Raw genomic sequence first — 25,645 nt, 5'->3', positions numbered from 1 at the left:
TTACTTGTTACGTCGCGGCGTCAGCCGCGCGCTGTCGTCACGCGCCCCGGTCTCTTTCCTACGCGCCTCCTTCCTCACCTCGCCAAGCAGAAAGAGGTAAACAACCGTACGAGTCACCAGCGGCGGGCGTGGCTAAACCCGCTCTGACGCCCTCGAAGCCCATTGGTCGCGCTGACTCAGCTCCGACCCGCCGTGACCTATCTTCGCCTGCGGCTGTAGCGCCCGCCTCTATCTGATCCCCGGATGTAAACAAAGCCTCCCTCTAACCTCCTCCAGGTGGGCGTGCCCAAAGCGTCTCCCCCCACCCCGCCACCTATCACCACTTTTTTGGGGGGGGAGGGGAGGCTAAGCTCTCTCAGCCTATCCTGGTGGAGACGACCGGGAAGAAGGAGCCTCTCGGCAGCGGGGCAGAGCTCTGGAAGTGCAACCACCCGCAGTGCCCGTGACGTCGCTCCCCGGGTCCCCCGGAGCCATTGGAGGAGGCGGCCGAACAAGTCCCGCCTTCTCTGGCAGACCATTGGCTGTCGGTGTGGTGGCCGGCGAGAGGGTCCCAAACATTGTCAGTGAGGGGAGGAAGCGGGACGTATCGGCGGCGGCAGCAGCAGGTAGGAGCGGGCGGGGCTAGTTGGAGCGGGGTGGGGGGCGGCTGAGGGGGGGGGGCAGACGCTGACAGGAGTGACAAGGGGTGGGGGAGGAGGGGCAGCGATGAGGGGGCATTATGGGGGGGCAGCTCCTTATTGAGGGGGGAGAAAGTGGGAGGGGGAAATGTGCAGGGAGGGGGAGAAATGTCTGAGGTAACTGCATACATACGAGGACCAAGGGGAGTGAGGGAGGCAATGACATGCTTGGGGAGGGGAGGACATGGTTGGGAGCTGTGGGGTGTGTGAGGAAGGGGGATATGGGGGGACAATGAGGAGGAGGGAGAAGCAGGTAAGTGAGGAAGGGGTGGAAGGTGGGCATTTTGTGGGAGGGAGTGTTACATAAATTTGGCACCTGCTGGATGCAACCCGTATAGAAAGCGACTGCATATATCAAAGCCAGCTTCAAGCCCAGGGCAGAGTTCTACTCAAGAGTAGAGCCATTGGGAGTTATGGACCCGAAGCTGGCATTTCTATTCCTTTCCATTTTGTCTCTGCTCTGCCTGGCTTTGGGCACAGCCTGGTATTGCGAAATCGCTTTGAGGCTCTTCTTAGGAAGCAATTCATAAAAGGTGGAGTAATTATTATTATTATTATTATTATTACACACCTGGGTGCATATATAGCCATAGCTGATTTACATATGGACTGCATTTTCTACACACACAGGCATTGCATTGTCGAAGTGGTTCGCAAAAAAGCAAATGTGTTTGTGTGTGAGATGCACACAAAACAAACACAGAGAGAGAGAGTAAGAAAGACTAAATCCAGACTCCTTTGCAGCAACATTGGCCACTTTTCTTCTCCTCCGACTCCTGGCTTTATTTACCATCTAGGCTGGTGGGGTTCTGGAGAACTTGAAAACTTGTGCACACTATATTTTGTGACATTTCAGTCTGCCTACTAAATGTATTGCCCTAATGCAGACCCTCTAAGTCCCTATTTTCCAGGGACACCCCTGACTTATAGAAGCCTCCCCAGTTTCTTATTTGATCCTGGAATGCCCCGCTTTTCCTTAGGATGTTCCTATTTTCATTGGAGAAATGTTGGAGGGTATGGAATTATCCAACCCCCTAGCCGTCTGAAGGCAATCCTGTATAGGGAAGTTTTCTTAAATATTTAATATTTTATTATGTTTTGATATGTGTTGGAAGCTACCTAGATTGCTGGGGCAACCCAATAAGATGTGTGGAGTATAAATAGTAAAACTACCATTATTGAATGGGACATCCCTATTTTCCTCAGAGAAATGTTGGACGGTATGCTAATGTGGATTTTTGAGTTTGTCCTATGAGCCATAGGCTTTGCTACACCCTACACACACATATCATGCATGTGTTTTTTACATTGTTTAAATGCATACAGTTATATGTGTATGGTGTGATATATATGCAATAGTTGAGATATAAGGAAGAAGAAATATATGGCAGCTGGGGGAAGAATGTGGGGATAACTGGAATCTCATACAGTAATGAGCTGCAGAATTGCTTGTTTGTTTTTTATATTTCTATACTGCCCTTCATCTTAGAATCACAGAAAGGTTTACAATATAAAAACAAAAAAATACAGACCAAAATAGCAACAGCAACAAACAGTGACCCTATCAAATTTTAAAAGTCCATAGAAGATTGTTTAATTAAACAAAGACCTGGAAGAAGAGGAATGTTTTTGTCTGGGTCTTAAATATATTTAACAAAGGCCTTCCTGGCGTTGGGGCAGAGGTGTATGTGTAATCACATGTTTGTGTGAAAGAGATTAACAGGTATGACATTTATTTTTGTATTTGGCATACATGCAAGTACATATAATGTGTAAATGGATCAAACACACTCATTGTTTCTTGTTTTTCAGCTTTTATCCCCTACCTTTGTAATAAATATTCAGGCAGCGTGCCATCTTCAACATAAAAAGCAATGTAGGACAAGGCCCACAAGAATGAAACTACAGAGCAATTAAAAACCACAGAAAGCCTGCTAGAAGTCAGGAACAGTTTTTTTTTAAAAAAAAAATCTTAAGGCTAGTACATCCTCTATGTGTATTATATGTAGGTATGTGTGTGTATATGTAGGTATGCTTGTATGAGTGGATGGGAAATGCTTGAGAAGGAGGTGGAAACATATGACTGTAGGAGAGGTGGGAAAACTTTAGCTGGAGAGATGGAGACTAGAGTCATAATTCAGCTGAAAGTGGTGGTGGGGCTATAGGAACATTGGCATCTGCCTTCTCATGAGTCAGGCTATTGGTCCATCTAGTTCAGTATAGCCTACATTGACTGGCAACTGCTTTCCAGGATTTCATGCAGATAGTTTTCCTTGTCCTGCTTCGAGATGCCAGAGATTGAACTTTGGGTTTTCTATAAGCACAGAAGATGCTCTGTCGCTGAACTGTGGCTGACAGCTGACCACTTCAATTCCTTGCTATTCTTTGAGTGTTCAAACAGATGGAGAAGTGGGTTGGAGTGGGATATACCAACTGCTTTGTGTCCTAGCAGGAGGTAGCAACTACCATCAGGTTTTGTGCTTTTGTTCCTAAGCAGTGGTAACAGAGCTCTGCCAACCCTGGATTTTCAGGTCATAAGTGTGTGCTGTAGCCCCCTGCTGGCCAGTGCATTGTATATGCCTGAGTGAGGGGAGCAGGTTTGTTTTGACCACACTCGACTCTGCTTTAAATGACTAAAATATTCAAAGTATGCATTTAAAACTGAACCAAGCCTAGTCTTGGGGAGTGGCGGGAACTGTCATGTTGCTTCTCTTAGGGGGCATCTATCTTCAAGGCAGGTAAGGAAGGTGACAGGAGAGCAATTCAGTACTGTTTTTTCAGTACTGTAGGTTTTCTTTGGAGAAAGCTATTTGGGATGTGTGGTAATTGGCTATCATTTATACAACTTATACACATTAACTTGCCATTCAGCTTTATATGCATGGCAATAAACAAGCAAACTAACTAACAAAGAAAGAAAGGGGGCAGGGTTCCAGGAAAAATGACTTTGGCAGTCTCACCTTCCATGGAACCCAATGGGTTTTGACTGTACACAATTTTGAGTTTAGGCGTGATCCCTGGAATGTAACCCCTACATACGTTGTGGGCTTACTGTACTGCCACCCCCTCACCCAGCTGCTCCAGGAGAGCAGATTGAGTTGATCACTTTCCAGGAGAAACCAAATGAACCTCAGGGATTTTGTCTGTGCACTGATTGCCCCTTTCATCTCCTTCATAAGGGGCAAACAACTGCAGTGTTCAGCAAGTGTTCATAATTCAGGATCATCTACTCAGGATCCGGTACTGATCTTCTCTGCACCAGCAGTTCTCTTCCAGTTGGAAGGTCAGTTTCAAAGTCTGTTTTTCTGTTGTCTGGTCACACACCAGCAAGCGATAAATATCTCAGAATCTGATTTGTCGAGATGGGAAGGGTGTTCCAAAAGGAAAATCCCACCCACAAAAGATGAGGTTTTGAAAAAGAGTGGCTCTTGACTATGGCAGATATCATTCATCGCACAATGGAAGTATTTTGTCTGCTTTTATCCCGCCCTTCCTTCAATGGTGTCTCCTCCCTCTCCCATTTCACCCTTACAGCAAGCCTGTGAGCTAGGCTGGGCTAATAGACAGCGAATGGCAAAAGGTTCCTCAATGAACTTCATAACTGAGTATGACACACTAACCACTTCCCACACTGGGTCTCTGAGTGTTAGCTGGTGCTGTTGTGCTGGCCTTTAGTTATTTGGTTTAAAACAAAGCAACCCCCCTCCTTTTCTTACTCATTTTCTCAGCTTCTAAACCAGGCATCCCCAAACTCCGGCCCTCTGGATGTTTTGGACTACAATTCCCATCATCCCTGACCACTTGTCCTGTTAGCTAGGGATCATGGGAGTTGTAGGCCAAAACATCTGGAGGGCCGCAGTTTGGGGAATGCCTGTTCTAAACAACCCCATATCAGCTGATATCCCAGGGCAGTTAAGGACAGAAGACAAGCCTGCTGGATCAAGCCAAAGGCCCATTTAGTCTAACATCCTGTTCTCACAGTGGCCAAGCAGATGGCTGTGGGAAACTTCTCCTGTGGTTTCCAGTTTACTGTGCCAATATCAAAACATTTTCCTCTTTAAGTTTGTCTGCCTGTTGCTGCCTACATCTCTGTGTGCTTCACCAGATTCACTCCCTCTTCTGGTTTAGCTGCTTTAGAGTACAGTGGAACCTTGGTTTATGAACACCTTGGTTTACGAATTTGTAGTGCAGTTGTTCCCAAGCATTCTCCCCTTCAAAGGGAGAGAGTTCAACAGGCAAGGTGTCACTGCAGATAAAACAAAATTAAAAAATTCCTTTCAGCAGCACCTTAGAGTTTGTCATTGGTATGAGCTTTTTGTATGCATGCACACTTCAGTGTATCTTCAGTGTATCTGAAGAGGGGTGCATGCACACTAAAGTTTATACCAATGACAAACTTAGTTGGTCTCTAAGGTGCTGCTGGAAGGAATTTTTTAATTTTGTTTTGACTATGTCAGACCAACACGCCTACCTACCTGTAACTGCAGATAAACATGCTGTCAATTCCTCACCAATAATCACAATCACAAGCAGAACCTCCCCTGCTGATCTTAAGGCATGGGCCAGCACATATTGAGAGAGGTATTTCTTCAGGTATTGGGGTCTTGAGTGGTTCAGAATTTATACAGCAATCTCAGTGCCATAAACTGGGCCCTGTGCAGGCAGCCTATGCCAGTTCCTTAAGGAATGAATCCATCTCGGGTCCCTTTACAGAAGTCTCACTGCAACATTCTTTACTAGCTGAGGCTTCTTAGCCGTCTTCAAGGGTAGCCCTATGTAGAGTATATTTCAGTAGTCCACACCTAAACTAGACACGGGGGCTACTTACAAGTAAAATATACTTTATGAAAGCTGTGAACTTGTGTGTGTGCGTGTTCATGCAAGTGCATACTCCGTGTGCATAGTGAGCTGGACATTTTAAAAATTAAAATGCAGTCAGTGGAGAGGAAGAGCACCTCAGAAGTACAGGGCACATAAAGAGGGAGCAAGCTCAGGTGCTTAGTGAAGAAAAATCATTGTAGCTGCACGTTTTGGAGTTAAGGACTCCTTTTTCAGGAGCTACAAATGGAAATAATGGCAGCATTATATAATATAATGTAGGTTTCATACTATAGCAAGTTTACTTGGCCCCAAAATATTTCAAGCACATGACGAAAAATATATCTGTCCTGAACACTTACACCCATATCAGACTTTTAAAATAATCACAACATAAAAGAATATTTTCCAGACCTTTTTTTGAATAGGTGCACTTTTGACCATGTGCTTTAAATTTTTTTAGACGGGGTATACTGTCTCTAGCATGTATGTAATATACGATGCATTACATTTTTAAGACCTGTGGTACTCATTGCCATTGTTTCTTTCCACAGCTCCTGAAAAAGAGGTTCTTAACTCACAAACACTTAGAACGGCAATAAAGAATTGTGCTTTGTTTAGACCCTGAGGTTGTTCTCTCTTTTTTGGGTCAAGTTTAAGAATTAGCAAAGTTGTACCCAGGCCATAAAGCACCTGTGCCTGTGCTATCAAGTATGGATCTGGGTTGCATCATATTTTTTCATCATAAACTTCCTCTTCTGGTCTGCTGCAGGATGATACTGCCGTTGACCTCTTGTGACGCAGCAGCTACTTGCTTAAATATCACTGGTGCCAAAGTGTGGAAGACTGGTTCTCTCAATGGCAGAAAACTTGTGAGACGTTCTGTAAAAATAACTTTTAAAAAATCAAACCTTTTCTGCGTGCAGGAATCTACAGATCAGCAATGGCTGCTGAGTCTCCCCGTCGCCCAAGCCGATGTACTGGAGGAGCGGTGGTTCGTCCACAGGCTGTCACGTAAGTGATCTGAAGCACTGCTTTGTACACTGAGGAATCTTATGTGGTACACCTGGAGTTACAAATGGAAGATGAAGCTTAAATGAGTGCCTCTCCACTGCAGAGGCTATTGAAAGGTGTTGAACACCTTTCTGATATGCCTTACCTCTTAATGCAGGGGCCAAGTATCTGGGGCACTCCAGATGCTGTTGAACTACAACACCCACCATCCCTGACTGTTAGTCAGGCTTGCTGGGGCTGATGGGAGTTGTAGTTCATAGAATTGTAGACTTGGAAGTAACTCCAAGGGTTGTTTAGTCCAACCTGCTGCAATGCAGGAAGCAGCAACATCTGGAGAGCCAAAGGTGCCCCGCCCCAACCTAGAGTAATCCCATCTACCTGAGAACAGATATTCCTTTTTAAGAGCCGAAGAAGAGCGCTGCAGGTGGATCAGGCCAAAGGCCCACCTCTTCCAGCACTCTTTTCTCACAGTGGCAAACAAGATGCCCCAATGGGAAGCTCGTAAGCCGGACCTGAGCAAAACAGCCACTCTCCCCATCTGTGGCTCCCAGCAACCAGTTTTCAGAGGCATATTGCTCCAAAAATATGGCTAGTAGCCATTGATATGCTTCGCCTCCAGAAATATGTCTAATCCTCTTCTAGAGTCATCCAAGTTGGTTCTTTCTATTCTGGGATGACTACAAAATCATTCTCCCCCCTCTCCTGTATCAGGCCTTCTGTCCCTTTCTGTCCATCCTCTTTGCATACCTGGTGTGGAACCAGTTGAGCTTCTGTGGAGTACCTCAGAAGAAAACATTTTCTATTATGTTATATCACGTTACTGTTATTTATTGTTTGTAAGACGCTTTGGGATTCATTTGACTGAAAAGCGGCATAGAAATATAATCATAGAATCATAGAGTTGGAAGAGACCACAAGGGCCATCCAGTCCAACCCCATCAAAACAAACAAATAATAAATCAAAACAAACCAGGGACCATCTAAATTAGATAAGAAAATTTTGCCCCCCCCCTTTCTTTACTGTGAGTTGTTTAGGAAATGTTTTGTTTTGGCTGAGGTGATAAATAAATAATACGTGAATAAAAAAAATAACCTGGACAAAAATACCTAGTAGGTCCATGTTCAGCAGGTTTTGCAATACTTTTCAACATATTTTTCAGGTCCTGCCACTGCTGAAATCGTATAAACAGCTACCAGATTTTTAGAAGACACCAGGCAGCCCTGTTTAGGGAGGCTTTTAATGTTTAATAAATTATTGCATTTTATTTTTCTGTTGGAAGCTGCCCAGAGTGGCTGGGGAAACCCAGCCAGATGGGTGGGGTAATAATAATAATAATAATAATAATAATAATAATAATAATAATAATACAGTGAGCATACCCGCCCCCCTCACCATATTGCTCTCCAAACTTTATGGTTGGTATGCTGTAGAAATGCGTTGAGCATTATGCTGCTGAGGAAGATCTGCTAGGTTAAAACACAGTGGGTTCTTTTATCTAATTTCTTATTAACTTGCTGTCGTGAATATATTTTATTGTTTGAGTATATAGATAATATTGAGATCTGCTGCTAGGTAGTTTTGCATGGCTTTCATATTTTAGTCCATATCAAAACATTTTATTTGAGTTTTCATGTTTGCTTCCTTAACTATCTTGTTGACTTTTAGAGTTAAGGTTAAACACAACAATAATCTTGCACATCTCTCCTCCCACGTGGCAATTTTGAGTATAGTTCATAACTAGAAATCTTAGCCTCTCCCAGAAAAGACTCGCTCCCTATCTTACAGCCACACTACCCCTCAGCCTCTCCTACCTCACAGGGCTGTTGTGAAGATGAAACAGGGGAGCACTCTGAGTCCTTCAAAGGTGGCATAAAATGTCATAAGTAAAATGAAGTATTTTTGGATTTACATTTTTCTTCTCTTTTTTTTCTGGGCGTATAGAGAACAGTCGTATATGGAAAGTGTTGTTACCTTTCTGCAAGATGTTGTACCACAGGTAAGTACAGGTATTTTGTACCAATGCTGACTGGTGTATTCCCCCACCCCTTACTTTTCTCCTTTAACAGTAGAGCAAAGTAGGTTACTTAAAACAGATTGCAGTTAAACATGCAGAATACAGCTATTAAGGCTCCCATGTTCCGACAGTTTAGTCAATTAAATTCTGGGCAGAGCAGACCCATGACTAATGGCTTGATTGTGTTGTATTTTTTAAAACTCCTCCTAATATCAAACTTAACATGGTGAGTGTTGATAGGATTTTAGGCAAAACGGGGCCACTGCAAGACAAGGAGAAGGTTTTGGCCTCCTTGAGTTGAACTCCAATATTGCAGAAATATATCTAAAATTAAAATCAGTCTAAATGGGCAGCCCTTTTTGCCCATGAAAGCCTCACAGAACAAAGAGGACTAAGCACACTTAGTACTTCTATTATACTGAGAGTCTGTTGGAAAAGAAAAATGGCATGTGGAGTGTGGCCTGCCCTGCCTGAAGGAAATACCTGTCTGTGTTTCTTTAGGAGAATACACTGCAGCGTTTTGTTGCAAGCCCCACAGGTTGGATTAGTAGATTGATATTGCTTGTTTTGTGCATTATCATCATGGGTAGGCAATAATAATATTTTGACAATTTTCTCTCCCCCTCCTCCTTTTCCTTACAGGCCTACAGTGGTACAACTCCTACAGAAGAAAAAGAGAAAATTGTGTGGGTCAGATTTGAAAATTCTGACTTGAATGGTACGTCTCTCCCCACCCACTATCCTGTTTTCTATATTTGTTCTTGGGTTGCCAGTCATTCAAGCATACCCTCCAACTCCTGGATTGAAAAATCCGGGATCAGCGGTGGTGCGGCACCAGAAGTCGCGGTGACGGGGCGACGGAAGTCACTTCTACGCATGTCCAGACATGTGTAGAAGTGACTTCCGGTGCCAGGCTGCCTGTGTATGCATGTCTGGGCACCAGAAATCACTTCTGCGCATGTGCAGACATGCGCAGACAGCCGGGAGCTGGGACATGGCCGCCGGCAGAAGCTTTACGGGATATAATCAATTCGGGATAACAGTGGGAAATGGTAACAAAATACGGGGTTTTCCCGCGAAAAATGGGAGACTTGGCAGCTATGCATTCAAGGTGTTGGCTTTGACCATTTGCAGTTCTATTTTTTTAAAATAAATAATTTTTATTAAATTTTCCAATAACTCACATCCATAAATCCAAACATAATTATAACAACAATAGTAAGAAAATAAGAAAAAGAAAAAGGAGAAGCAAAAACAAAAGAAAGAGAAAGAAAAGAGAAAAAATAATCATTACATACAATAATTCATCACATTTTAAATAGGGACTTCCTCGGAATCCCCCTACCTGCGGTTCTATATGAATCATTTTCGGCAAATTCTACATCTTACTTTCCTTAACCTATTTACATCTTCTATTTTTTATTTTTATATCATATTATACCATACTACACCTTATCCATTTGCAGTTCTAAACAGCTTGGGGACTTGGATATCTCATGGGGCTACCTTCTTCTATATATGTCCCAGTGCCTGCTTTTTCAGCATCTGTGGCCTTTCCCCCATATGATGTTTAGCAGGCATCTATTAGGAGCAGGGCCCAATTCTATACTTCCAGTTCTTTGCTAAGACCTGGCACTTTCAGATTAGTATCACTTACACAACCCAGTTTTTTACATTTTTGCTGATGTTTAATAGCAATCAGTTGTATTCAACATAGCACTAAGGCCACACCTTTTGCAAATGCAAACATCATTGAAAGTGGGATCATGTATAACTGTCCTGATACCATCATGAATGCACAATAAAAAGGACCCCAAGTTTTGCAATGGGCACAATGGAGCCTTCTGGTTTGGGGAGGTTGGTGGGGGAAACATTAACTTTCATTTGGTTTTTTAAATATATATACAAGTCTTGCACAAGGCTAATACTTAAATTTTGGTAAAGGAGCATTGCAGCAGACTTCTGTATTACATTTACTTACTTACTTACAAAGTTGGTGTATAGTCTGCAAGGTAATTCCCCCCTCAGGTGTTGACATATGGAGAGAATAACTCTTCCGGACTCGCTTGTCAGAATCCCAATGTGTCTTCAACCGTCATGGTTCATGCTGCCCATGGACAGGAAGCTGTAGTACAGCAACAAATGGAGGGCACCACTTCAGCTGTCCCTGGTCTACACTCCCTGGCAGTAGCTCTCCAGGGTTTTTATACGGGGTGGGAGACTTTTCCAGCACAACCAGGGATTGAACCTGTGACCTTGTGCATGCAAAGCATCTGTCCTACCAGAATTCTAGGTAAACGCCAGCATTTGCCAAGCTCCGTCTGTTTTGTTAGCTGCTCAGAATGTTTAGAATGGGTGTGTGTGTGTAAGAGCCACCTTGCTTTGATGCTGCACTACAGTGACTTCTGGTTTTTCTTCTGGACCTTTTAGATACCTCAAGGAATGTAGAATTACACGAGATGCACAGCACTGGCAATGAGCCTCCTTTGCTGCTCATGATTGGCTACAGCGATGGGATACAGATATGGAGCATACCTGTAAGTACCTCATTGATACGCTGTTGTACTCATGGCCTGATTGCTTGCAGGTTCCAAAGAGGCACCTGGTTGGCCTCTCTGAGAACAGGATGCCGGACTAGATGGGCCATTGGCCTGATTCGGCAGGGCTCTTCTTACATTCTTAACTCTAAAATAAAAAAATTCCTTCCAGCAGCACCTTAAAGACCAACTAAGTTTTTATTTTGGTATGAGCTTTCGTGTGCATGCACACTTCTTCAGATACAGTGAAATAGAAGTCCCCAGGCACTTATGTAGAGAAGGGGTGGGGAGGGGTGGGGATGGGGAGGGGAGTGGGGATCACTCAGAAGGGTGGTGGAAGTGGGTGATTGACTGACTGATAGCTGTTGATGACCGAAAACGACTGCAAATGGTTTTGCATGAAAAAGCAAGGGTTGAGATGGCTGAAGATCGCTTATCATGTATAATGAGATAAGAATCCGATATCTCTGTTCAAACCAGGTCCCTCCATGGTTTTGAGCTTGGTGATAAGTTGCAATTCAGCAACTTCTCTTTCCAGTCTATTTCTGAAATTCTTTTGTAGTAAGACAGTTACTTTGAGATCTTGTATAGAATGTCCTGGGAGATTGAAGTGTTCTCCTACTGGTTTTTCTGTCTTCTGGTTCCTGATGTCAGATTTATGTCCATTTATCCTTTGGCGTAGGGTTTGGCCTGTTTGTCCAATATAGAGAGCTGAAGGGCACTGTTGGCATTTGATGGCATACACAAGCTCAAAACCATGGAGGGACCTGGTTTGAACAGAGATATCGGATTCTTATCTCATTATACATGATAAGCGATCTTCAGCCATCTCAACCCTTGCTTTTTCATGCAAAACCATTTGCAGTCGTTTTCGGTCATCAACAGCTATCAGTCAGTCAATCACCCACTTCCACCACCCTTCTGAGTGATCCCCCCTCCCCTCCCCATATACACCCCTCAACACCCCTTCTCTACATAAGTGCCTGGGGACTTCTATTTCACTGTATCTGAAGAAGTGTGCATGCACACGAAAGCTCATACCAAAATAAAAACTTAGTTGGTCTTTAAGGTGCTACTGAAGGAATTTTTTTATTTTACTTCGACCCAGACCAACACGGCTACCTACCTGTAACCATTCTTAACTCTAGTCTACATTCTTCTTTCTTTACGTTGACAAATTATACCCTGCTTATTCACAGTTGGCTCTAAGTGGTGTACGAGAAACCTACTACAATGAAAATAAAATTCAAGGTAGAATGATAAAATGAGGTAAAATTCCTGCTGTAATAAAAAAAGTATTTGGGTCCACAAAACTCAACACAGAGCTCCTAGAAGATACAGGCTTTGCATCTGAGCCTTGGGATTTCTGTACACACACACACACCTCACTGTGCAGGCAATCAAAGAGGCATGTTTATAGCTGAAACGCACTCCAGCCAAGCAAAAGCACTAAAGGACGTTCTCTGAATGTTAAGAACGTTTGGAATGAAGTATTCTCCATTAAATCCGCAATTACAAGCCAACCTCTTTCTCCAAATCCTGCCTTAGTCCTACCATCTTTAGACATAGACTTGGGCTCCAGCTTGCACCACAGATAACTTAATAGACTTATTACTGAATGCAGCAACAATTACCAATAGCTGAACAATGGAACAACCAGTCTGAAATACCCCTGAACATATCTTGGCTATACAGTAATACCTCGGGTTACGAACGCGATCCGTTCCGGATCGCAGTTCGTAACCCGAATAGTTCGTAAACCGAACGCAACCCGAAGGGCCATTCTGCGCATGCGCAGACCGCGCGCGCCGCTTCTGCGCACGCGGCGAAAACACTTCCGGGTTTGCGCAGTTCGTAACCCGAACTGTTTGCAAACCGAGGTGTTCGTAACCTGAGGTACGACTGTATCTTGGATTTTCAGCAATTTCTGAGAATCTCACCAGACACAGGAGAGGGATTAAAGGCATAATAAAAAGGGATACCTCCCAAGAAACACAGACCCCTTTCCTTAGCATAAGTTTTTTTTAAAAAGTATTTTTATTAAAGTTTTCTTGGTTTACAAAGGTATGTGCAATGTCTCTTTTTTCAAGTTACATTTTCTACAGATCAGTTTCATTTGTTGAGACATTAGTGTTACATTAGTAAGGGGGAAAGAGGTGGAGGGGGGAATAGTGAGTGGGAATGGGGTCGGGTGGTGATGTTTCTATTTTGCTTAATGTATTTGTGGGGTTTTGTGTCAGTTCTGCTTGTGCAGGTTCTCTTTGCTATTCGCTTGTGTTCCTTTGGTGGTGAGAGAGGTTGGGTTTGGTCTAGGCCAGGCATCCCCAAACTCCGGCCCTCTGGATGTTTTGGACTACAATTCCCATCTTCCCTGACCACTGGTCCTGTCAGCTAGGGATCATGGGAGTTGTAGGCCAAAACATCTGGAGGGCCGTAGTTTGGGGATGCCTGGTCTAGGCTATCGTTGTTCGTTTGTGACTTAGCATCAGTTAATGACCACAATCAAGACCTTGTTACACCAACCATTCAATCTTCTCAGTGGAGAGGTTACGTTAAGTAATATGTGTGAACATTGAATGAGTAAGCTAATGGCTAAATTCAATTCATAGAACAAACACTGTTATATGTACTGCTGGGTAAGTGTTTAATGGTTCTTGTATTTGTATAAAAATCAATAAAAACTTGTAAAAGGAAAAAGGAAAATATAAGCCTCTGGATTAACCCAGCAGGGTTTTTTATTATTATTTTATTTTAATGCTCTTCAATCAGTTACTGCTTTTCATAATATTTTGTCAGGTGTGTCAAACGAGAACGAGTGTGTCTTTATATCCTTTGAGTGCTGTGCCGTCGCAAAGAGTGTTGTTTTTGGGAATGAACATTAGGTGTCGCTATGATACCGAGCTAAGAACAGGAGAGCTGCATCAGCAGCTTTGGTGGCGGCAAACTTTGGAAGATGGTTTGTAACAGAGACTGGGGAAGGCAGGGATGATGTTGAACAGATCCTGTGTCATGTGCTGGCACTCAAGGAGAAGCTTCTTTTGCAGGAGGGTGGCAGAATCTGCCAATTTCTATTTCTCTTGGTTTCTTACTTTTGTAGTCTTAAACTCTGCACATTTGCAAACCAATTTTCTGGGTTGTTTTTTTACGTCCTCATGAAAACCCTAAGTATTTTAGTGCCCATCTCTCCTTACATGTATGGTTGTTTTTGTGTTTCCAAGATCCAACCCCCCCCCCAAAAAACATAAAATGTATTGTTTTTACTCATATATGCATTTTCCTGCACACTTCCCCCTGGTATATGCATTTTTGTGCATGTTATTTAGCTGGAGAGCTGCATTGCAAAACTCAGAGAACTTAGAACTTCATAGGTTGACTACATTTCAGTTTCAGGAAGTAGAAATTTAAGTAGATTAACCATTAAGTGCAAACTGAATCAGATTTCTTCCCCATCCTTACAGTCCAGCAATAAAATCCTTCTCACATTGCCTGCTACAGAACCTCTGCACGTTGCTGGGGTTTCTGTGTTCCTGTTTTCCTACTAGACCCAGGGCACTCCCTTGTGGCTATGTGTTGGCAGGAGAAGCTGGCAGGCAAGTTGTCTTTGTCAGGACCATTTGTTCAATGTGTGCTCAGTCTTCCCTTGGAGGAGCTCCTGAGCCATCCCAGAGCTCCCTGTTTCTTCCAGTTGATGGGCTACAAAGGTTCCACCTTCAGAACAACCTTTCCCATGTCCGTTTGGAAACCCCTTGCATGCAGCAGAGTGTGTTTTAGGATTTAGGGTCAATTTGCTTCAAAGGTGGGGACCCTCCAGATGTTGGACTCACATCATCCCTGAACATTGGCCATGCTGGTTGATGGGAACTGGGAGTCCAACAACACCCAGAGGACCACAGGTTCCCCCCCTTCCATTGATTTACATGGCCCAGCCTCTCTGGTCTTCACTATCAAGCCTCATGATTTGGGAGTTGGACATAATCCCGCAGCTGTGTTTTGTGGAGGAAGGTCAGTAGTGGTGTAGAAGCCATTTCAGGAATGCCAGTCTATTGTAATTGGTGGTACAGTTAGGCAGTTTTGGTCTCTGGAATTAAATGGCCTTATTGGGGCAGGGGCAGCTTTAGCTGGCCGTGCACATTATTTCACTTACTTTAAAAAGCCTTGCTGCGATTTGCCAGCCCTCTTGCTCATTCTGTTTTGTTAGGGACCTCAGACCTCTGTCCCAAAGCCCAACCTGACAGCATCGCTCCTACAGATAATAAGCCTTGGGGTTCCCCTGAATAGTATTTAAAAGCCACCAAAGTAATCCATGCCCCCTTCCCGCGATAAGATACACTTTAGGTATCTATCTATAGATGGGGAGTTTTGTCTTATTATCTGTTCTTGGTAACTGTACAGAGGTGCTTCCCTTTTAGATTTCTATATTTAGAAACCCTCCCACTCACCCCAAAAGCCCCCCCCATGCCCCAAGCCTCTTAATAGTGCGTGCAAACTTCCCCCCTTTTATCTATAGCATTGTGCTTTAGTTCTCTGTTCTGCTGGACACCTATTCAGCACTTAATAAACTAATGTGCTCCAGGCAACCCGGTTTGTGTCTGAGTGATTATGAAGTGTTTATGACAGTTCCTAAGCCGACACCCTCCATAATGGTGTTACATGGGCTTGGAAACACTTCTTGGCCCTTCCTTTCTGATGGTGTGTCTCTCTCCAGTCTGAGTGGTTTTGCATTAAATCCCCCTCAGAGTAAGATCTTTTGACTACTGAAGTGTTACTTGCAAATGGAATATCCCATTTAGATTTGCTTCAAAGGACTCTGGTAAAGGTTGGGCACGGCAAACAGCCCCGGGAGTGTGGTGTGTTAATCTATGATGCACAAAAAAGGGGGAGGAGGAAGCTGTTTATTTCAACAACTTTCCCTTCATTTCCCCCCCCCTCCCCACCCGCAGAGGAAAAGGTAGGTGGGGATGTTTAAAGTCATCTTTAAATTAAAAAGAAAGAAAATGGTGCATTTTTGAAGAAGGGAAATGGGATGAAATCATTCCAAGTGGTGCAGAGTATGGCTTATGAATTGTGAAATGTGGGATCGCACTGTTGTTCAAGTTTTTATCCAGTCCCAATCTTACTCAGAGTAAGCCAGTTGGGAGTAATGGACATGACTAACTTCAGTCCATTAATTTCAATGGGTCAACTCTGAGTAGAACTTACTTTTTGGTGGTGTTTCCCTCGCCACCCTGCCATAGCAGCAGCAAAACATTTGGAACTGGTTTCTCCTTCAAATGGGCTTCTGTTCAAAGTGGCTGTCTCTTATGGAAGTATTGCACTGTTACCAAAGAAGTCATGAAACAGAACAGATACGTTTAAAAACAAATAAGGCTGGGCTAGCCATAATAGTAATACAATAACATAATTCAGGGATGGGGTACCTGCAGCTCTCCAGATGTTTTTGGACTCCAGCTCCCATCAGTCCCATCAGCTAGCATGGACAGTGGTCAAGGATGATGGGAGTTGTAGTTCAAAACATCTAAGGGCCACAGGTTCCCCATGTCTTCCTTAATATACTGTATTGTAATATGGGCTTCAACAGTGGCCTTTGTGTGTGTGCTCAGGCCTCAGTGAATGTAGAAGTTGTGTTGAGGGTCCTGAATCTGGCAGATGGGCATTTATTATGTCCTTTGCAACCCAGAACTGCCCTGTCCAGTGCCAAGTACATGCCAGTTTTGGGGTAAAAGTGGGCATTATTATTTGGTTTTATTCTTGTGGGAAAAAAGTGGAAACCTGCTAAATGGATTTAGCTGAAATCAAGGCACAGGAGCATACAGGTATATTATGTCTTAAAGGCCACACTCTTTGAGTTTCTGGTCCTCCAAAAGCCTTGCAAGATGGCAGATCTCTCAGCTGCAGACAGCCAGATGTCATCCTGGCAATGTTGATGTTTCATAGAGCACACAAATAAGATCACCAGAGAAACATGGTGAAATGTTTTCGATAAAAGTTGTTGGGATCCTATACTTCTGTTTAAATAAATATTAAGCAACACACACACCCAAAGTGTGATTATGAGCCAGTGCATGTGTAACATCAGGACTCACTTTGCTCCACCTCCAGCTTAACTGGGGTTAAGGAATCTGCTGACACCGATGTTAGCTGTGGTTAAAGCTAACCACTACCACCCCCCAACTCAACACAAAAGTCTCTGTTTGTTCCCTTAAAAACATATACCCCACTGTTGCCTTGCATTAGTAAACCAAAGCATAGTGCAAAATGTGCACATGGTGCTTGTACCCTCGTATAGTGCCCTTTGCTGCTGCTGCATTGCTCTTCTCAGGGAGAGAGTGGAGAAATAAACGAGGAAGCTGCAGTTCTCCACACTTTTTCTAGAGCTCCTCTGAGAGTTCAGATTTCTAAATGCACATTGGGGAAGGGGAACATGTGGCTCTCCAGCTGTCACTGGACTCCCAGCAGCCAGCAAGGCCAGTAGTCGGGGATTATGGGAGTTGTAGTCCAGTGACACCTGGAAGGCCACAGATTCCCTGTACCTGATATGTACATTATTTTGGCCGTTCTTACCACAACCCTGTAAGGTAGGTTAATACGATTACTGTGCAGAGAGGGTGGAATTTGAGCTGGGGGCAGATTTGAACCAGGAAGGCAGAGCATGTCATTAGTGGTTAATGTCAGTGGTGTTGTGCCTTTTTTTGGGGGGGGGGGTGTGGTACAGGAGATTCACTCATAGGCGCGCCAGGTAGGAGGAGTTCAACAGTCCCTCAGGCTCAGTGTTGCATCTGCAGCAGATCATTGAAGCTGTGCTGTTCACATACTTAGCCAAAGGCTTCATTCTTCTCAACATGTCTGGAGAAAGTCTTCAGCTTTAAGACAACAAACGCCTTGCCGTTGTCTTGCATTAGTGAAATCAAAGAATATTAAAATGTGGAGCTGGCTCAGAACTTCACCAGTTGCGCAAAAAAGGGCAGAAACAACGGCCGCTTGTCAACTCGGATTATTAGGGTTGCTAACATTTTGAAGACATCACAGAAGCTCCGACAATTTTTGGTGGCGCCTTTAAAACCCTGCCTGCTGAAATAATGAGGATGGATCTTTGATTAAAAATAAAATAAAATAAAGCATCTTTCCTGCCCTTTACCCAGCCACCCCTTAGTTGGACAGACAGGACTGGCCCTACTGTTGGGCAGCGTGAGGCAGGTGCTGAGGGGCATGGAATAGAGTTGTGTGTGTCTTGCACCTCCCAAGCTAGCATGCTGCCCTCTGGTGGAGGGGAGGATGCCTTGTCATCACTGCTGTTGATGTAAGATTTGTCCTTTCACTGCACAGCAAAATGTCTTGGGCCCAACCCAAGGGTTTTTGTCGTCAAGCCATTTGATTTTACAGAACTTTGGTCAATCTGTTGCTGGCTCCGTTCTGTATTTTGCATTTGGATTTTCCCCCTCTTCTTTTTTTGGGTCTTTTAAATCCTATTGACGTTTGTAACTTTTCATCCTATTGACTTTTCGTTGCCCATTGCCTTGTGATGGCTCTCCCTAGAAGACTGCCTGTCAATAATGCAGGCAAATGAATGAATGATTGCTTTTAGGAATTGCTGCCGCTGGAGACGGAAGGTTGGATATGGCGACTGTGATAGGAAGCCCCAAGAATGCTAAAACATTCTGACTGCTGAGTGGGGCATATCCCAAAGGAAGCACATTTTGACATCCTTTGTATTGAAGCTGTAATGTTGAAAGGGGCCCCTATAGCACCAACCTGAAGCAGGAGAAGCTGAATATTTGGAACTAAGGGCGCTGGGAAGTGTAGCTGTGTGGAGTAAACTATAGTTCTCACTGTTTTTGGGCTAGGGGAGAAATGTGCTTTAATATTTTAGAGCATACTTGACATTATCCTGGAGGATTCAGAAACCAACATTTTCCCCGGTGCAAGCAAAATCGTGTTTTGTCTGTTTCTGTACCAGCGCTTGAATTCCCAGTTTTGATTTCTCTTCTGGGTTGTCACGCCTTTCTTCTTCATCGTTTATTTATTTATATTTCTCTTTCTCTTCCCTCCCGCCCCATATGTAAGTTATTTTCTATGGTCGGAAAATATTTGTTCGCACAGTAAGGGGAATAATATCCCATTTTGTGTTTGTTTGTTATGGATTCAAACTGGTATGCTTCCAGACAACAAAGCCTGTCATCAGGAATTAAGACATTGATTCAAATGAAGTGTTTCTTTTTTCCCTTCATCATCTTCTTTTCCTCCTCCTTAAAATACCGGCTACAACTGGGAAAGGGACAGAAGGCACAACTTCAGCTCCCTCTGTTGTTCTCTCTCTCTTGCAGATGGGGTGGGTGTGATGCTGCACTTAGGTTTGACAAACGGGCTCCTTGCGCCCCAGATGCAGGCCTCTTGTGTTTTTAAAGTCAGTGGACCAGTGGCTTTGTTCCTCATGTAGCCGGAGCTGGCAAGTCCCCTGCCTGCAGTGATGGCTGTCAGCTTGCCCTTCTGTGGCAAGGAACACCTGAGGCTGCTTTTAAGCCCTCATATCTCATTCCTAAAACCTGTCTCAGAATGTCCTTGGCCTTTTGAAAGGCGAAGGAGTGTTTCTGCGTGTAGATGCTTATAAAGGAGCTTCCACTGGGGATTCGCCACTTAGGTGGAATGTGTCCAAAATGGTAGCCATGATGAGCAGGTTTCTGTTTTGCCACAGGTGCTCTTTGAACAATTTAGAGTGCCCCCCTTCCCTCATCTGTTCTTCTAATTACGTTTCTTTACAAACTCCATCTGGGAGTCTCCGAAGAGTTGGCAAGTTTGGGAACTGGGGATCCAGTGGCCATTTTGTTTTTTCTTCCTTCCTGCATGAATGTCTAGAGCTCCTTAAGTTAGTGGCAGGTTGCAACATTAAAACATAATATTAAAAAAAGTTTAAAACGACTTACAAGCACAAAAGTAAAGTGGGTCTTTAAAATACACACCTCAAGTGTCAGAAGCCAGGGCAAAGAGTTCCCTGCTTTGCGTGTGAATTGTTTGCTCTGAAAACTGTCATCAAGAAGGAACCTGGGTTAAGGTTATCTCTGTTTAAGGTTGGTGTATATGTAATTATTAAGAACATGAGAAGATACCTTCTCATACTTCCTCTGCCAGTGAAGGTAGAACATTGCTGTCATGGCTAGTAGCCCTTGATCGTTGTATCCTCCATGAGTTTTTAGAAACATTTTAGAAGTTTGTGTGGACTTGCAGCGTAGTATTTCTGGATTTGTAATCCCTTTCGCTCAGCCGCCACCTGGTTCCTGACATTGTATGCTGCTTGCTTTGCCAAATTTATTCTGGGGTTCTCTCTATGTCAGCATGTTGTTGGCTTTAAGAGGTTTAGCCTCATTACATCTGTTTTAAGTTCTTTTCGATTTGGCACATTGCTTCGTAATGTTTGCCATTTTCCCAGAATGTTTGACATTCCGTATCGGATCCATTACCAAACAGTTCTGATGAGCCGCTTACAGGAAGTCTGGAAGAATTATTCCTCGACTAACCCTGAACTGATCTCTTCTAGGATTCCATTAATGACCAAATTAATTAAAGCAGGGGTCCGCAGATCTGCTTATTAGGTGTGAGTGCCCTTGGCAGTTCCTCTTTTTTTTTTTTTGAACGCTCCTTTTGTCCTGCGGTTTAGAGAAGGAAAAACAAAACGGCCTCGGCCTCATCTGAGCAGCGGGAGAGGCTCCTGCTGCTCCTTACATTCTCCAGACAATGGCACTATATATGTAAAACAATATCATAGCACTTTAAACACCCCAAAGAATCCTGGGAACTGTAGTTTGTTAAGGGTGCTGGAACTGGAGCTTTGTGAGGGGAATACATCTGCTTTAAATATATAGTGCCGATGGGGCCTGTGAAAGAGACTCCAGCTTTCTCATAAGGAGAGTCCTGCTTGATCAAGCCAAAGGCTTGTCCAGTCCACCATTCTGTTTCCTACCATGGTGCATCAGACGCTTATGGGAAATTTCCTCAGCAGGCAGAAGGTTCTCCTGCTCATGAGTTCTACTCGCTGGTATTCAGAGGAGTTGAGTTGTAGCCAGTGTGCATCCACTGTTAATCATATTCAGACCTGTTGAAATCAGTGAACATGCCCAACTTACACCTGTTAATTTCAATGGGTCTACTCTGAGTATAATAACTTGGCTATATACATGCCATAATGCCTCTAATCGCAGAGCAAACATGTCACCATTGTAATCTAGTAGTTTTTCATGCAAGCCAAAAGTAATGGCTGGTTGTGATTATTTATTAAATTTGTTAAATTAAATTATTTATTAAATTACTTATTATTTATTAAATTTATCATCTGTAGATGTCAGGGTGGTTCACAGCATAAAATATAGCACAAAATACATCATAAAACAAGAGCAAAAACAAAGCTATAGCCCCACATGAGCCAGTATTGGACTCTCAGATTTTGCAATGTCTGTTGTTGTGGAAAGAGCTTTTCATCAGGGGAAACGATAGAACAAATAAATAATTCTCTTTTTCCCCCAGATTACAAGAGAATCAGAACTATTATTTTAATTTTCTGGAGATTTCTTTTTTAAAAAACAAAAACAAACAAACACTATTGACACAAACCATTGAAGTTGCTTTAGAATGCTAAGCAAGGGACGACAAAAGCCTTTGCTAAGGTGTCTGTGCTTATTTATTCTGTTACACAGATCAGCGGCGAGGCTCAGGAACTTTACTCCATCCGACACGGCCCTGTCCGAGCTGCCCGGGTTCTGCCATCACCACAGATTAGTAAGTACAAAATCCTGTGTATTAACCCTCCCACCGTGATCTCTTCTAATCATCCTAGTTGCTTGTTGTCCAAATGTTCACACATTTTGTCAATGGAATGTGAGCATCCCTTTTTGTTTTGCAATGGACCGGACCCATTCATACAAGAGTGACACATGTGGGTTTTGATGCAGGGTGAGCTGAACCCTCCACCTTCCCTGACTTTCAGTCCCTGTGATTCATTCCTCTGCTTTTCTATCCATCTAGCTTATTTCTAGTGTCTGGGATGGGCAAAAGGGTTTGGGCAACTGACTGTGGAGTGGGAATGGAGGGAGCGGGGAGGGTGAAATTTGGATGCTAAACTCAGATCTCCTTCCCCCTCCCACCAAGGTAACCAACAATGCAACCAGTTAACACCATGTTCTGCCAAGTATCCAAAGCCTAATTCAGAGGTTTTCAACCTTTTTGAGTCTACGGCTCCCTTGACCTACTACATTCTTTCTGCGGTACCCATGTGGGGCTCAGGAGCCCAGTTATGTAACCCCTTGCCTGCAGAGCTGACAGCCTCTCATCTTTTTTTGAACACCCTCCCTTGTGGAGTATTCCCTCTCCCTTCTCTCCTCTCCTCTCCCCTCCCCTCCCCTTTCTGGTCTCTGAGCTCTGCCCCACCCATCCCCAAAGACAGGTGCTTCCTCACACTGCCCCATGGGGCATGGGACTTGTCTGTCCATTCTCAACAGCAAAGGCTGGCTGGCTGGGCTCCCTCAGCTGCTTGCTTGCTTGCTCTGAGGCCGTATCAGCTCCTGGCAGCCAGTACCCAGTAGACAGCCCCAGCAGCACAATTTGCCTGCGGACCTTGTAGCCAGGGCTGCTGCAACCAACATCTGTGCAAGCCTTTGGGAGCCAGAGATACGAGAGGGCATCAGAGGAGGGAGGAAAGGCAAGAGGGACAGAGGCCAGTGTTGCCCGCTGAACCCCTGATCAGCATTCAAGGCACCCCAGGGTGCCATGGCACACTGGTTGAAAACCACTGGCCTAATTCAACAGTAGCTAGTCCTTCCAAGGTTGTTGGACTCCAACTAGCCTAGCATATGTGATCAATGGCCAGGGACGATGGGAGTTGGAGTTGAGCAGCATTTGGAGGGCACCACACTGTGTGTCAGCAGAACAAGCATGTGATTACACAAACATGGCGGTGGCTGTTGCATCTACTTTGGCTATCAAGCAGGTGCTTCAGTGACAGGCTGGGGCTGTGAGCTAACAACCTGAATCCGGGACAGAGTTGGCATTTTTTGTTTGCTTAGACAATACCATGTGCTCCACAGATTGTGAATCTGCTGTTGCGTACCGACCTCAGCACCCCAAGAACCTCTGCTTTGATTCAAAATCAAGTTTCTAGCCTGTATGGAAAGCTGGCAAATCAGTTTTCGCTTGTTGGTGGCTGGCAGCTTTCTCTGCATGGTTTGATATTCTGCTGTACTCTTTTCTATAATATAAGAGGACAATTCAGATCAGTTCATAATCATTTAGATTATTTATTGAAACATATTTTGGTTTCTTTTTACATAGCTTAGTTAGAGAGCACAGTGCTTGATTAAAAGCAACCAGATGCATTATTGACCCGTATCTGGAATTAGATGAAAGTAAAGCCTGTAATAGGAGGCCCAGGATAGCCAATGTATGAACCAGGTTTGGGAGAGGAATAAAAGAGATTTTTGTAAAGAAGGAGTGATAGCCATCAGCAGTGCTGAAACACCATTTTACTGGGGAGCTTTTTCTCTTTTTTTTAAGGTGGCTGGATGTAGTAGGGGCTGCTGGTAGATAGACTTGGCGTGTTCCTTGAAAGAGATCATACCCTGAGATAGGCCACTTGGTTCCCAGGTGTGAAAGGAAAAGCTCAGGCTTTTAACTCTGTGGCTGTTTCAACATTGCAGCTTAATAGTTTGTCAGCTGTGTTGCTAAAGCTCCGCAATTCTTTTGATGTCGGGTTCCTTAGCTGCGCCGTGCTCTTAGGAGCATAAAGCCTCTGTTGTTTGGGCGAATTATTCTGTGCCTTCGGTTTGGGAAAGATACCTGGGTGTATCTGATTGAGCAGGTTCTATAGCAACGTGTGCCTGTGTTTGTGTGTGCTTGTGTTTCCCTGGATTTGAAACTAAGGACGACCCCCTTGAAGTCTGATAGTCCAGTCCCATGGCTTTCAAATTTATCTAGTAGCGGAGGACAGCGGTGGCGTCAGGTCGGGACTTTGGGGCAGGGCTCCAGGGCCTCACTTGCAAGGTTGAGGTAGAGGCGCTGCAAATGCAACAGGGCTCGCTTAACCTGTTTTCAAGCGAGTTAAATAATGCACATTGCCATTTAAAAAGTGTAAGAAACCTGCATTAGGCCATTAAGAACAGAGTCTAAAATTTTCTAACTGCAACCGCTGGTCAGTGGACTCTTTTAAAATAACTTTTTAATTGAGTTTAATAACAAGTATAATAATAATAATAATAAATTATTCAAATAAATAGACCAAGTCTTCTTGCGCCATTTGTGTATCACAAAAATTAGCAGTGATATCTACAACATAGATAAATTAGCAGTAATAACCACAACACAGATAAAAGGTTGGCAACCCACGTGATGACCTGACCAATATGTTTTTATTCAAGGAACAGCCCTAAAATATCAGTAATTCTGCTCATTGCAACTTTTGCTACATGAAAGTACTGCTACTTGGCTCCAATTGCAAATTATCCTGTCGTATCCTGCAAACATGTTGCCCCTGAAAGAAAGCACATGAAAATGGGAGGCAGAAATGAACCTTGTAGTTGCTCTTCCAACTCTGAATAATGGTGTGAAGTGAAACATCTTGCCTGGCCTTGGATTTTATTCCAAATTACACAGAATTATGCATTGCTCACATCTGTGCCTTTGCTTTTTAAAAAAGAAAAGAAAATAAGGCAACCTAAAGGGCTGACTTAGTGTGTTTGTCTGTGTTAAATAAAGTAATAATAATTATTTAGGTTGCTCTGTAAAGGAAGGCAGATGTTTAAAACACTTGTATGTGGTCAAGCGTCTTGGGTGGCTGTTCGGCTTGCCAGTCTCTTAATACAAAAGTAATTCTTTAGCAGGCCTACTATGTAAAGCTTAACTTAGAAGGTGACCCAAAAATGGTAGCAGCTTTTAAGCAGCCTACAGATGGGGCGAGGCAGGTCTTGGGTTATTATAGTGACATGTTTCTGGTTTGATGGTGGTAGAATGAAAGCTGTCCTGTGTAGACATTGAAGAGAAATTACAGAGCATAACTCTCAGGTCTTGAAACCTTTTTAGAGCTACATATTAAAATCTGGACAAAAGTTCTAATGGGTTCCATGTTTTATGAAGGTCTTTGTTGGCTGGGTTGGACCCCTCAGGTGGCAGTCTTTAAAGATGGTTAAATGCAGTCTTGCTTACCCAACTGTAACCACCAAACTTCACCTCCTTTTCATACTAAGTTAAGAACTTAGGGGGTGGAGCAAATTCCTCTTGCTACTAAGAACCTTTTAATGAGGGTGAAAGAGGAGAGCACAAAATATGATCTGAAGCTCAACATCAAGAAAACCAAGATCATGGCCACTGGTCCCATCACCTCCTGGCAAATAGAAGGGGAAGAAATGGAGTCAGTGAGAGATTTTACTTTCTTGGGCTCCTTGATCACTGCAGATGGTGACAGCAGTCATGAAATTAAAAGATGCCTGCTTCTTGGGAGAAAAGCAATGACAAACCTAGACAGCATCTTAAAAAGCAGAGACATCACCTTGCCAACAAAGGTCTGTATAGTTAAAGCTATGGTTTTCCCAGTAGTGATGTATGGAAGTGA

General features: G+C 43.7%; 1 protein-coding gene across 9 annotated transcripts in view; it reads left to right on the top strand.

The window, feature by feature from the left end:
- Positions 1 to 245: 245 nt before the first annotated feature.
- BCAS3 (BCAS3 microtubule associated cell migration factor) overlaps positions 246 to 25,645 on the top strand; it is a 463,105-nt gene continuing 437,705 nt past the window's right edge. For 3 of the 9 annotated variants that reach the window (XR_009556811.1, XM_060268429.1, XM_060268431.1), the window contains exons 1-6: positions 247 to 605; positions 6,422 to 6,509; positions 8,452 to 8,506; positions 9,167 to 9,242; positions 10,955 to 11,061; positions 21,744 to 21,825. Coding sequence is in view for 8 of the 9 variants with exons in the window: in XM_060268429.1 (XP_060124412.1) it covers positions 6,439 to 6,509; positions 8,452 to 8,506; positions 9,167 to 9,242; positions 10,955 to 11,061; positions 21,744 to 21,825 (391 nt within the window). In the remaining variant the exon portion in view is untranslated. Of the gene's footprint in view, positions 606 to 3,856; positions 3,961 to 6,418; positions 6,510 to 8,451; positions 8,507 to 9,166; positions 9,243 to 10,954; positions 11,062 to 21,743; positions 21,826 to 25,645 lie in introns of all 9 variants that reach the window. The other 6 variants (XM_060268432.1, XM_035139558.2, XM_060268430.1 and 3 more) reach the window with 4 other exon arrangements.

This window comes from Zootoca vivipara, chromosome 15 (assembly GCF_963506605.1).
Source record: "Zootoca vivipara chromosome 15, rZooViv1.1, whole genome shotgun sequence".
NCBI lineage: Eukaryota > Metazoa > Chordata > Lepidosauria > Squamata > Lacertidae > Zootoca > Zootoca vivipara.
The sequence above is the reverse complement of the archived record's forward strand: the minus strand, read 5'-3'. Positions and strand labels throughout refer to the sequence as shown.